The following is a 12,516-nucleotide window of genomic DNA, read 5'->3' as shown; positions in this document are numbered from 1 at the left end:
AAGCTGCCCAAAACATGAGAATTCTTTATTTTAAGCTTTAAGCTAATGCATTAGCGTAATGGCTTGCCCTGTCAGGCGCTTTAACAGATGCGTGTGCGTCCTCAGCGCAGAAAAACTTTCAGTTAACGGTCATATCCTTATGTATTTTGTTTTAAGGACATTGGGCAGAATGTGGAATAGTGCGTTTTTGTCAATAAAAGAAAAAAAGAAAATTGTTTGTTTTTAATCAGATCAATTGAAAAAATAATCGAGCAACTAATCGATTATCAAAATAATCGTTAGTTGCAGCCCTACATGCTATTATAGTATTTATTAATATTTTGAAATAGCGTTTATAGTTTTTATTTACATTTTTATTGTTTTATTAAATATATTAAAATTAGTATTTTTTTAGTAATAGTTATGTGCTTTTGATATTTTTATTCATTTTTAAATATTTTAATTAGCTTTAATTTTTGTTTCAGTTTTAGTAATTTAACACTGAAAAAATGTAGAAACTATTTTCACTCAGAAATTGCTAGTAAATTAATAAAAAAATGCAAGTAACATATTAAATCAAATGTGACATTTTGAAGTAGAAATAGAATTATCTTGTAAAATGTACACCAATAATTTGTTTTATTTACAACTGAAAAATCACTTTTATAGTGTACTGCTTATTTTATTTGTGCCAAAACAACATTTCTAAAATTTCTGCAGCTATCTGCCCAGCTCCCACTGCTTCAATTTCAAGTTTTTAATCTATTATTTATATTTGATTTTATTTCAGCTTTGCTTCAGTTATTCGTTTTACTTTATTTAACAATAACAACACTGCGACAGATTCACAAAAACACTACTAAACAGTCTATCTTGCAGATCATTCAATTAAGTGTAATGCTTGTGCATTAAAACATGATAACTTTGTGAATGAATATCGATTCGGACTCAAATTACCTCCTTATGAACTCATCAATTACTTTAGGACATTAATAATCAAACAAGCTCAGATTCGGGGTCCCTATGCTTATGGAATGAGACTCTGATATGGGGCCATCAATTACATATTGGGCTCCAGTACATGTAGGGGTCCCTGGGAGTCACAAGGCTGAAATCAAAAGCTTCTTCATTGCTCCTGTTTCCTTGTTTTTATTATTCTATATTGTTCCCTTTATATTCTCAAAATTTTATTGTGTTATAAACCACACTTCTAGGTCATGACTCATGCAGTATGATTATATTGAATGTGCACATCAATTAAAATGGTTTCCTGGTGCAGGATCTGATCAGATCATCTAAGCTACCTGATTTAATTTATCAATTTCATAATTTATTATTAAATCATCATGGCTTTGTATTAACACCCTGGCTGTTTGGTACATTCTTAAACTAGCTTTAAATATTAATCTCTACCGAAACTCAAAGGGATCGAAATTGGATTACAGAATTTAATATTTTGAAGAAAATATCCTATGCAAGATCAAAGAGAAATTCAATAAAAGTAGTGGCAGACTAATATTAGGGACATGAATTTCTTATAAAGGCAGCGCTACTACACAAGTTCCATGTAAATGACATGCTTAAAGAAATATGCCGGTCATAATAAAGCCCAATAACAACCAAAACACAGATTTGAGCAACAAAACTGCTTTGATGCTCAGAAAAAAAGAGGTATGAAACCCCTTTTAGTCACAGGCTACAGTTATTTGCCTTGATTTAGTCTTGGCCATATAATGACGTACTTCCATGCAATGATAAGATCATAAATCATGCTATCAAAGTATGAGATTTCTAGACATAAACACACCGAAAGTAGTGTGAAATTTGTGTTTTCAAACAGATGGCTCCCAGGAATTCAAGACAAATCACACTACAGCAGAGACGGTGTGATGTGTAAATACTAGGGTATATTTGCGCTGGCATCTGTACCCTGAGCTCCCCTAATGATTTCGATCCAAGTCACTGGCTATGAATCAGACACACTAATCTTTTTGAAACTGGTCAATCTGACACAAATTTTATCTGTTGGAAGCAATTTCTGCAAAGACACTGGCTACAGTGCCACCATGCTCATTTTAGGCTGTAGAAATAGAAGTATTTGCAGGGCAATTTTCCATTTGTTTTGACTTGCGGTTATTTGTTTTTATTTGTTTGTGTTAATAAACTCTAGATTTGTTTGTCTGCTTTTGATTTGCTCTCCAAATTAGTTTGCTGCCATCAGGGGATCTCTGGAAGTGTGTTAGTGAACTACAGCATAATGCAGAATTTGCATATAATATGATTATTTTGATACATTGTGTTGTCTTTTTGCTGTTTTTTTTTTTAATTGACAGGAGAGGGGGATTTGGATCAGGATGTGACACAAGCCAAATTTACTCAGATTTTCAATCATAAAACAGCATTCACAACATTTAATAGATTGTCTAGTTGGACATAATGCAATGACTGACTTGATTTTGTGGATCATATACAATGACATTTTATTGGTTAATATCATATTATCCCGCTTCGTGTGCACACACTGACCAGACACAATTTATTAAAATGCAGACAGTGCCACACTTAACTCATGTTAAGGTGATTTATATGACTTATGATAGAGTGTGAGAAATGGACATATTTTATCATCTCGTTGAGAGAAAAAATAATAATTAATAATCTGAATAACTGTCACAATCACAACATTTCTTGAATATGAGCCAAGGCCAGTGAAATAAGCGGCTGTAATAACGTGAGAGAATATTCAATATATTCAGTCAATATTTCACTGTTTTCAAAACCATTTTGGTTTAGAAAAGGTCACAAAGTCATAAAATATAGAAAATGAAATATGGTATTGAAATTATGCTGTCAAAAGGAAATAAAGTGATAAGGTCAAGGGCGAGTTAAACCAAACTGACCTAGAAAAACAAATGAACACTTGCCACCTGAAATCACATTAAACTTGCCAATGCCGCATCTAAAACGTTTCAAAGCAGGGATTTAATGCAAAGAAATTGAATGTAAATTCTCTGAGTGACAGCGCTCTGCTAATGAAAGTAAAACCAACATTTACACATTTACGGGCTGACTGTGTGCAATGTCTCGTCTATAAATTTGCTGCTAGCAAACCAGTTACAGAACTGTCCTATATCAAACATTGCCAGAACAGAAAATGCAAGTTGACAGCAAAAATATATAAAATGCATGAGGGGATCCCTGCTGAAAACACAAGCTTAGACCACCATGCATATCCAAACTGGTTTATGCTGGTTTAATATTGGTCTATGCTGTTTACCAACAAAACTTGACCAGCATGTCCAGCAAGCCCATGTTTGAGAACCGGCATCCAAAACGTATGATGCCATAAACAATGCTGGAGTTACTGTTGAGTTCAGTTTGAATTCTCACTTGTTTCAAATATAATAGAATGTAAATATATGTGGATAGTGCTGGGCGGTATACCAGTTCATACCGAATACCGGTGTTTATTTTTGTTATGATATGAATTTTTTAAATACCGCAATACCGGTGTATGTCGCTTAAACAACGTTCGGAACGCGACACTGTTTGAAAGGGGTTTCTCTTTTGAAAGGCTTTTCACTGTTGCACTGTGGTGAGGGAACTAAGCATATGCTCTATGTGTTACTAATAGGGATGCACCGATACCACTTTTTCCACTTAATTATGCCCATTAAAATGTATTTTACAAGTTTTTGTTACTTTCACTTTTTTTGCTCTATGGTACATCATCTTTAATTTAATATCATTAGAGCTGCTCCACTGCAGCGGCTTAGTACTGTAATCACGCACTCTGCTGTAACAATGCAAGGAACCACTCGTTATAAATCTCCTAACTGTGATATTTTCTGAAATAGAAGTCGCGTTTTTTTTTCATCTGAAACGTGCTGCGATTTATATTCCACAGCCACTCATATAATGCAGAAACACTCAAGCAAGCAAAACACGTGCAAAAATACCATCATGAACCGTGAAACCGGTATAATTTTGGAAAATACTGTGATATAAATTTTTGGTCATACCGCCCAGCACTATATGTGGACATCAGTTACTCTTTCCAGCAGAAAAGAGGATTTCAGTATAAATGTTGTGGCCTGCAGTGTCCCATTTTAAAGCTCAAAGGTATGAAGATCCCTCTTCAAAAATCCTCTCAACAAAACCTCAAAAAAGCACATTGAGCTGCCCTTCAAAAATCCCTTTTCTAAAGCATAACAGTCACTCACCTGTGCTGTCCTCGTAAACCACAGTAACAGACTTCCATTTGTAGAAAATGACAATGTCCAGGATAGCCCTGCTTATGGAGGTGTACTCAGGGTAGAGGTTAATGTAAAAATTGTCCTTATTGTCCACAGACGGGTGTTTCCAGCGCGTCTGGATGTGCGGCACCTCTAGGGCATTGCAAATGGATTGGACGGCACTGACCGAGGAGCTGTGAGAGGGGCCGAAGACCGCCGCGACCCCCAGGGCCAGCTGGTCACATACTGAGACAAGAAAAATGAACAGACAGGAGAAGAGAAAGAACAGACAGGAGAAGAAAAACATTTGACATGAAAAAATATGTGGTGGTATGAAAAAAAGAGAAGAGAAAAGCATGCATATAATAAAAGTAATAGTCTAGCCTGGTTAGTTCTGCTAAGTTTTCATTACATTAGATCATAATGGCATTTTCCATGGTAATTGTTGGTGTATAATTAATTAGAGGTACAAAAAAATATTTTGTTGTTGTTGTATATGTTGAATTAAATAGTTCAAAACATAAAATTAACAAAGTAGCTAATTTTACATCTGCCCCTTAAAATGGTTATTTTGAACTGTCCAAAATCAGAGGAATTGACTTTTTCAACTGTATTTAATTGATAATCAATTAATAATATAAAATATTTATGTTTAATAACTACAAACCAAGAAAAAAATAAAACATTTATATATTTAGTATATTCGTCACAATTTAGGCAATTTTTATAGAATAAAATCGTAAAATAAATACAAAATATAAATAGAGTCATACCCCTTCGGGAGGCTTCAAAACTGTCAAAGAGGTTTACTCTCTGGATATCGTAGGTCAATGTGGTGTTTGGCATCAAGGTTCTGTTTCGGTTGATACTTGTAACTGCAAATTTAAAGGCGAGTTCATCCATGCTGACTGGTTCATTCTCCCGCGTCTCAAAGATGCCCCCTTCAATAAAAATAGAGAGACAAACAGCGTTAAGTAAAACTGTGCTTTCAAGTACAGTGGACGTCTAAAGAGGTGCTTATAAAGTCAAACACATTTAAAAACCAGTATGAAGCTAATGAATTAATAAAGTTAAAATCATGCCCTAGTAACGTATAAATCTCATTAAAATCCAGTTCAAAGCACTGGTGCCAAGCTAATGCTAAATACAAACTGAATCAGATCCAAGCGAATGCTAAGGCAAACTGAAAAAAGATAAATCTAGCTTTTGATATTTATAAGTTATTTAAAAACACATAAAAAAAACAGTGCTTAGCTAAATATGCAAATTAAACATAAAATTAGTGTCCAGGTAATGGATAAGTTCCAGCTCCACACTAATTCAAAAACAGTTAAACAATAGTGCCAAACTAATGATGAATACAAATCAATTCCAAGTTAATGCATTTTTTAAAAAGCAGAACCCATCTTTAGTTAAAAATACATGTAAAAAAACAGTGTCTAGGTAAATGTACAAATAAAATTAAAATTGGTGCCCTGGAAATTGATATGCTTCAGTTCCACACTAATTTAAAAGCAGTTACAAACATAGTGCCAAACTGATGCTAAATACAAATAAAATCCAAGTTAATGCTAAAGCATACTGAAAAACCAAAATCCAGCTTTTGTAAAATATATTTAAAGCCATCTGTCCACAAAAATAAATAAATAAATAAATAAATACCTTTGCCAGAAATGACCCATTCATGCACATCCCAACAAGAAAGGAACAAGTTGGCTAAAACAGGTAAATGCACACATCTATTTGACATATGACATTGTTGCCCTCTCTGTTCATCTAAGACAAAACTTAAGCCACATGTGAAGAATAAACTACTTTTCTCAAGGTTATTCTTTGCTGATCACTGTTCATGAATGATATCGTTTGTCAAACAGTTGACAAAGTTCATATTCTGTTAAATAATTTTTCCCCGTCCAGACCACTCTGACGTTTGACACAAGTTGACTATTTAGGATTACAACAACAGGCAGAGGCAGAGGTATAACAGCCCATTCGAAAAGTCAGGTAGTCTTTGAGTATTATTTTTAATGATATTCTAATGGGCCGCTTTGTGATATCACAAAGCCCGGAAAACAAACGCTGTAGTCCAAACGAGTCGTTCGTTGTAGTTCTTGAAAAGGGATTTTTAAAAAACGAAATATCTCCCTTTGGAGTGGACTTTGAGATTTGTAACTTTCTAGATCTTTTTTATGCCCAAACATACACACTACACACTGACTAAAATTAAAAAAGTGAAAAAGCATAATAGGACCCCTTTAAGCAAACATTGTCAGTACAGTCTGTAATAAAATGAAGAACAAAGAAATCAATTACAAGCAAAAGAACAAAGAGTGCTCAAAATTGTTTCTGTATCTAACTATAGAGGATTAATAAAGTTATAAAAGCAGTGAGCGTTTTTGTTAATGTTGCAATTTATTATTAAGAACATAGAAGACAGTGGCTTGTCTATTGCTAACGAGCACGTAAGAAATTAAACCAACCATTTTATGGATCTTAATAATTCATAAGAAAAAACATACAGCAGATTACAATGGCTGTTTAATCTAGTATGATATGATGCATCTAAATGCCAATAGCAATATGTGATGTCATTCGCTTACAGGTTTCAGCAGGTTATTTAGCGATCCCATAACATTTAGAAAATCTGAAATGGCAAATCATGCCGATTTAGCCGCTTAAGAAATACAGACTAATTGGCCAACACCGCGTTTGACCTTTAACATGCCATTTTTAAATCACTTCCCTTGCTGGCAGTGAAGCTTATTCTCAAAACTGCACAAGGTTAATCAGCATCATCTCTTCTCAATGATCACATGCAAATCAGACAATCATGAAGATCAAAACAGACCGTTCACACCTGAATCAGCAAATGATCATGGCCAAAACATGAGACTTTGTTACTGAATATGCCACTCAAGAACCAATTTAACTCAGTCGGGTGCAAAGTCAACATGACGTAAATGTGGCCAAGACTTTCAGTGGAGTATATCTCCAGAATTATGCATGAGCATCTGGTACCACACACATTATGTCATATTACTTGTAACGCTGCAGATACTAGAACTACACATCATACGAATACAATGCAAAACGGCAAGATCCGTCTGGAGGACATCCACCTGATATCAGACTCTATTCATAGACGGCCAACAAACAGGTCTCAGAAGGAAATAATGGGCCATTAACTCGCCAATAAACAGCCAACCTCCAACAGTGAAAGTGACAGATTGGCTCTTTAATGAAAAGACTGTGAATGAAGATACGAATAATTAAATGGAAATGTTAATGTGTGTGAGATGAAGCTCATCAGAGTGTAGATACGAGCGTCTGTGAAACCTGGTCTCAGTGGCTTGTTTTGGCTTTTTGAAAGCTGAAATGGAATGAGCAGGACTTAAAGCCAAGCCAGAAAGTCCTGCTGTGGATAACACCGTGTGATGTTCAGATAGTCCCTCGGGGAGAGCGTGAACCGAGCGCTCCACACAGGGAGAAAGGAGAGGAGATTTTGTCTGTGAAAAACGGATTGCTTTCAGATGGTCAGACTGGGTCGGATTGGGAGGCTGGAGATGAGAATGAAGCCTGAAGCTTTTCTAGACGAGGCAGATGCACTAACATGAAGGAGAGTTGATAACAATGAGTCTGGCAGCAAACAAGTCTCGGTTCATTTTTGTGGAAGTATCAGATCTATGGTTTTGCTATGTTTATTTACTCTTTTTCCACTATGACTAAGAAGTCTGATCCCTCATTGATCTTTTATTATCCTGGAAACACCAAATCCATCTAGCTTCACTTTTCCTTTAATTGGCACATTAAGAGTCAGCCATTGGAACTGAATAGATTTACAGTGTCTTTAAGACATCAGGCGGCATTAGAGTGGAATGAAAAAGCAGACAGAGTGGCATATAGACACTTTTGTATGTGTGCGTTGGCGCTGTGATGGTTACTTGAGCATGCTTTAATGCTTTATTTCTATTCATTGGAAAATGGTCCCTTAGGGATGTCCAAAGCCTCTGCCATTCACCTTGGAGACCGCAACTTTAATGAATCCATTTTCTATCATGATGTTTGTGTCATTACATGCATTTCGCCCTTGTGATAAACAATAAGTTAACAAGAAAGTTATGGGCTTTGGATCTATATGCTTTTATGTTGAGGCAGAGCTTTGCATATTTTTATGATTTAAAAAATATTCTGTTAATACTTTATTTCACATCAAGGACCATGTTCTTCTCAAAAGGTAACAAATTGAAAGAAAATATAAATGCATGACAGGGTTATTATTATAGTTGACTAAAATAAAATAACTTATTTTAAATCAGGTATTTAACAAGGCAACATTTCTCATTTTCAATTAGTTTAACTTGACGTACTAAAATATCTAAAACTTAAAAATGAATAAAAAACTATACACATTTAAAAATAACGAAAACATTCTATATAGACATTTAAAAACAAAAAATGACAGGAACACAACAAAAAACAAAATTACTAAAACATTAACTAAAATTAACATGAAAGCAGAACATTTAAAAAAAAATCTAATTTAAAATAATAACAAAAACTAGAATAGTATCTCAATTATACTAAAACAACATTTATACTAAAACATGTGTGGCCCTGGCTGTGCAAACTCAGCTAAAGTAATTTTTTTTGTGATTTACCGTTTTCTACATAAAAGCATTCTTCATAAGGTAAAGAACATTGTGTGAAAATGTAACCTTGATATCTTTAATATTGACTGAGTAAGGCCATGTCAAAAATTGTGAAATTAATGTTGAAATTAAACTTTGATGTTTGTTATCTCATGATTAGATTTTGAGACTTTAGCCTGGATTTCACAGAGAGGGTCAATATATAAACACACACACACACACACATATATATATATATATATATATATATATATATATAAAAGCATTCTGCAGATCTTCTGACCACAGAAACATGTTACTGTCAATTAGTTGTCTTGGTAATAAGGAACTTCTTACATTTAAATTCCATTATAATTACTATTCTTATAGGCTTTCTCCGTTACGCTTAGTCTATTTGACCCTTAGAAATATTAATCGTGGTTTTACCACAAATAAAACAAAACAAAACATGGTTATACCGTTAAATAGTAACCACAAATTAACCATGGTTTTGCTACACTAACCATGGTATTTGTAGTAAAATTGTGGATATACAAATGGTAATCAATATGCCAAAAAAAACATGGTTACTACACTTTTACTACAATAAAGCCATGGTTAATGCGCAGAATATTGTTTTATGAAGTTCAATGGCGATTGATGTCAAGACAAACCTTTTTTTGCAAAATGGAAACACTCACATGAATTTATGACAGTTACAGATAAGAATGCTTATCATAATGTCAAATGTAAGTTATGTGCTAGGGAAAACATCTCTCTAGCACATTAAACAGAACACACACCTGACAGAACAACAAACCCATATGAAACTGCTTATGAGCATTTTTGAAGGGTTTAATAAAATTCTCACCTTCTTTTGGTGCCCTGGATTGTACACTTTCCCCGCAGCAGCTCTCTCTGTGATTACAGACATTTTTCGAATACGTTTTCCGCTGAAATGTGTTTTCCACTACTTTAAAGTAGCGTTACTGACAGAACTTCTCCGTGCACAGCTTACAGACCCGAATAATTGATTGTGAAACTTGTCATTGATTATATTCATTCAGGGGCGTAACTTTCGTCTAACATACAATACAATTTCTCAAGAGCAATTTTTGAAGGGGATATAAATACAGCTAAAATTGTACTTGTAAGGATATGTATACACAGAGGAAAACCTTACTACTATTTGTGCAGCAGGGAGACCGTGCCAAATTAGGGCTACTTTATCACTTTTGCCACGGGTTGTTTTTCATGTCAGCAGGTTGAAGCGACCCCAATAATGTGTATTTTAGCCCCCGGAACACGACTTTTACCAGGGGACCCCATCGAATCGCGGATAGTTTGGGCTAGTTTTGAGTAGCAACTGGGTGGGTTTCCGATTGCCACCAGAGGTCGCTCTCCCATTATACTGACTCTCACACATCACCCTGGACTGCATTTCCCATCATCCACAGCACTGATTGCACACAGCTGTAACCAATCACACGCTCACCTGAAAGCTATTACACACACTAACACCCACTCAGATCCTGCTCAAGTCGCCGAGTATTGTTTAGCGTTTATCGCTCACCTAGTGATAGCTGCATTACGGAGCCAGTTTGTACGAACATGATGATCATGTCACACTGTGGGATCTCAGTTGTTATTAATGTCAGACTGTACGACAGTCAAGACGTGTTAAAAACGGGTGCGCGCAAGAACTTGTCCGGAGTTCTACTGTCATGAATCCGGTCCGTGGCTCTTACGTCCGATTGCCACCAGAGGTCGCTCTCCCATTATACTGACTCTCACACATCACCCTGGACTGCATTTCCCATCATCCACAGCACTGATTGCACACAGCTGTAACCAATCACACGCTCACCTGAAAGCTATTACACACACTAACACCCACTCAGATCCTGCTCAAGTCGCCGAGTATTGTTTAGCGTTTATCGCTCACCTAGTGATAGCTGCATTACGGAGCCAGTTTTATGCCCAAGTTTCTAGTTCATAGTTTCTAGTCTAGTCTTGTGTTCGCCTGTTACCTGATTCTTGCCTGTGTATCTTGGATTAACTCTTTGCCTTGCTGTTTCGGACTGTGTTTGCACCTCGCCTGGACTTTGCTCATGTCATTGGATTACCCCTCTTGTCAAGCCCTCTGGATTTTGTTCGCCGATCGAAGGCCCACGCTTGCCCTAGGAATACTCTTGTGTCTTGCCCTCTACATATCTGTTTGTTGGTGTTCGACCCTGCCTGTTTCTGACCATGTCTTTGAATAAAGCTTTGCATTTGGATCCGCACGTCTCTCGTCTCGTCGGCTCCGTCACATCCAATCACAACACACACTGGCCCAGCTAACCAATCACAGCACATTTCGTATTTCAGAAGGCGGGTCTTTATTTGACACAGGAACTATTCGAGGCGTTCATGCCAGACTGGGGAGAGAGGTGTTGTAATAATGTAAAATATGTGAAAAATCATTCTAGTATGAGAGCCTGTTCTAGTACACCCCCAAAACAAAATCAAGACTTTGTAAAAGAGCATAATAGGACCCCTTTAAGTGAATAAAATAGCCTTGACAGCCTTACTTACTGGAGTTCCACAATTATTGATTTTGTTCTCTCTCACTGGACTTGTGTGTGTGTAGGTGATGTAAAAGAGGAAAGCAGGCATTTGGACCAAATCACTTTGAGGCAAGGGAGGGGGAGACTCAAAATGTTTAAGACTTGAAACGCATTTTGCCCCGTTTGTGTTGTTTTACTACTTACACTATTATTTAAAGTATAAAACATTGTTATTTACAATACACAGCGTGGTTTTTAATCATATTTTTAGGGGGACAACCCTCAGATGGAGGGTCCTGTCCCCCCCCCGACCCCCCCAGGATTTCTGCCTATGTATTCATTATCGATTATTAGCTGTTTTGTCAATATCTTATCACTACCCCAGTTCAATCTATAGTCTGGCAGAGAGTATATAGCACATCCTCCACAACAGCTGAAAATTTACCCAGTGGACAATTAATTTATGCAGTTCACGTAAGTTTAATGTGGAACATGTCCTTTCTCCTCCCAGAACCTGTGTGGGTGACAGGTGACACACGCAGAATGCAGTATGCAATGCCTCCCCTCTGGCTTTGATCAGCAGACAGTTCAAAGACTCCCAGTGCTGGTCCAAGCAAATGCTAAGCATGTTTTAGCAGGCAACACAAACTCCAGTGGTTGGCTACAAGTAGTAGCTGCTGCTATAGGCAGGGGTGCACATAAGTTTTTCAGCCTGGTTCTCATATGAGAACCTGGAGATTTGGTTTGGTCCTCACACGGCGGCACATGGTGTGACCCATCAAATATAACTATAAAAAATAAATTAATAATAGTGATAATATTATTGCACTTTATTCAGTTTTTTTTTAATAAAATAATAAACTAAATAAAGTATGATAAAACTATTTTATTTTAAAATAAAAAGGGAGCATTAAATACAAATACAATTATTTTATAGTAAAGTCATTTTTTATTATTATTATTTTAATTTGAACCTTAATTATTATTTTTAATTTGAATTATTTTAATTTTTCATTTTCAAACTTAAAATCAGCAAGATTTATTTTGGCGGGTTGCCGGCAAGTAAGTATATGCGCTTCCGGGTTTAGCGCTGCCGATTGTAGAGCGTCAGTGAATGAAATGTCA

General features: G+C 35.9%; 1 protein-coding gene across 5 annotated transcripts in view; it reads right to left on the bottom strand.

The window, feature by feature from the left end:
- grik1a (glutamate receptor, ionotropic, kainate 1a) overlaps nt 1–12,516 on the bottom strand; it is a 64,988-nt gene that overhangs the window by 37,301 nt on the left and 15,171 nt on the right. For all 5 annotated transcript variants that reach the window (XM_016528399.1, XM_016528402.1, XM_016528403.1 and 2 more), the window contains exons 3-4: nt 4,988–5,155; nt 4,203–4,460 (exon numbers count right to left, since the gene is read on the bottom strand). In XM_016528399.1, coding sequence (XP_016383885.1) covers nt 4,203–4,460; nt 4,988–5,155 — 426 coding nt within the window. The remainder of the gene's footprint in view (nt 1–4,202; nt 4,461–4,987; nt 5,156–12,516) is intronic.

Source organism: Sinocyclocheilus rhinocerous, unplaced genomic scaffold (genome assembly GCF_001515625.1).
Source record: "Sinocyclocheilus rhinocerous isolate Xijiao unplaced genomic scaffold, SAMN03320098_v1.1 scaffold603, whole genome shotgun sequence".
NCBI classification, from domain to species: domain Eukaryota; kingdom Metazoa; phylum Chordata; class Actinopteri; order Cypriniformes; family Cyprinidae; genus Sinocyclocheilus; species Sinocyclocheilus rhinocerous.
This window is presented reverse-complemented; position numbering and strand designations above follow the sequence as displayed.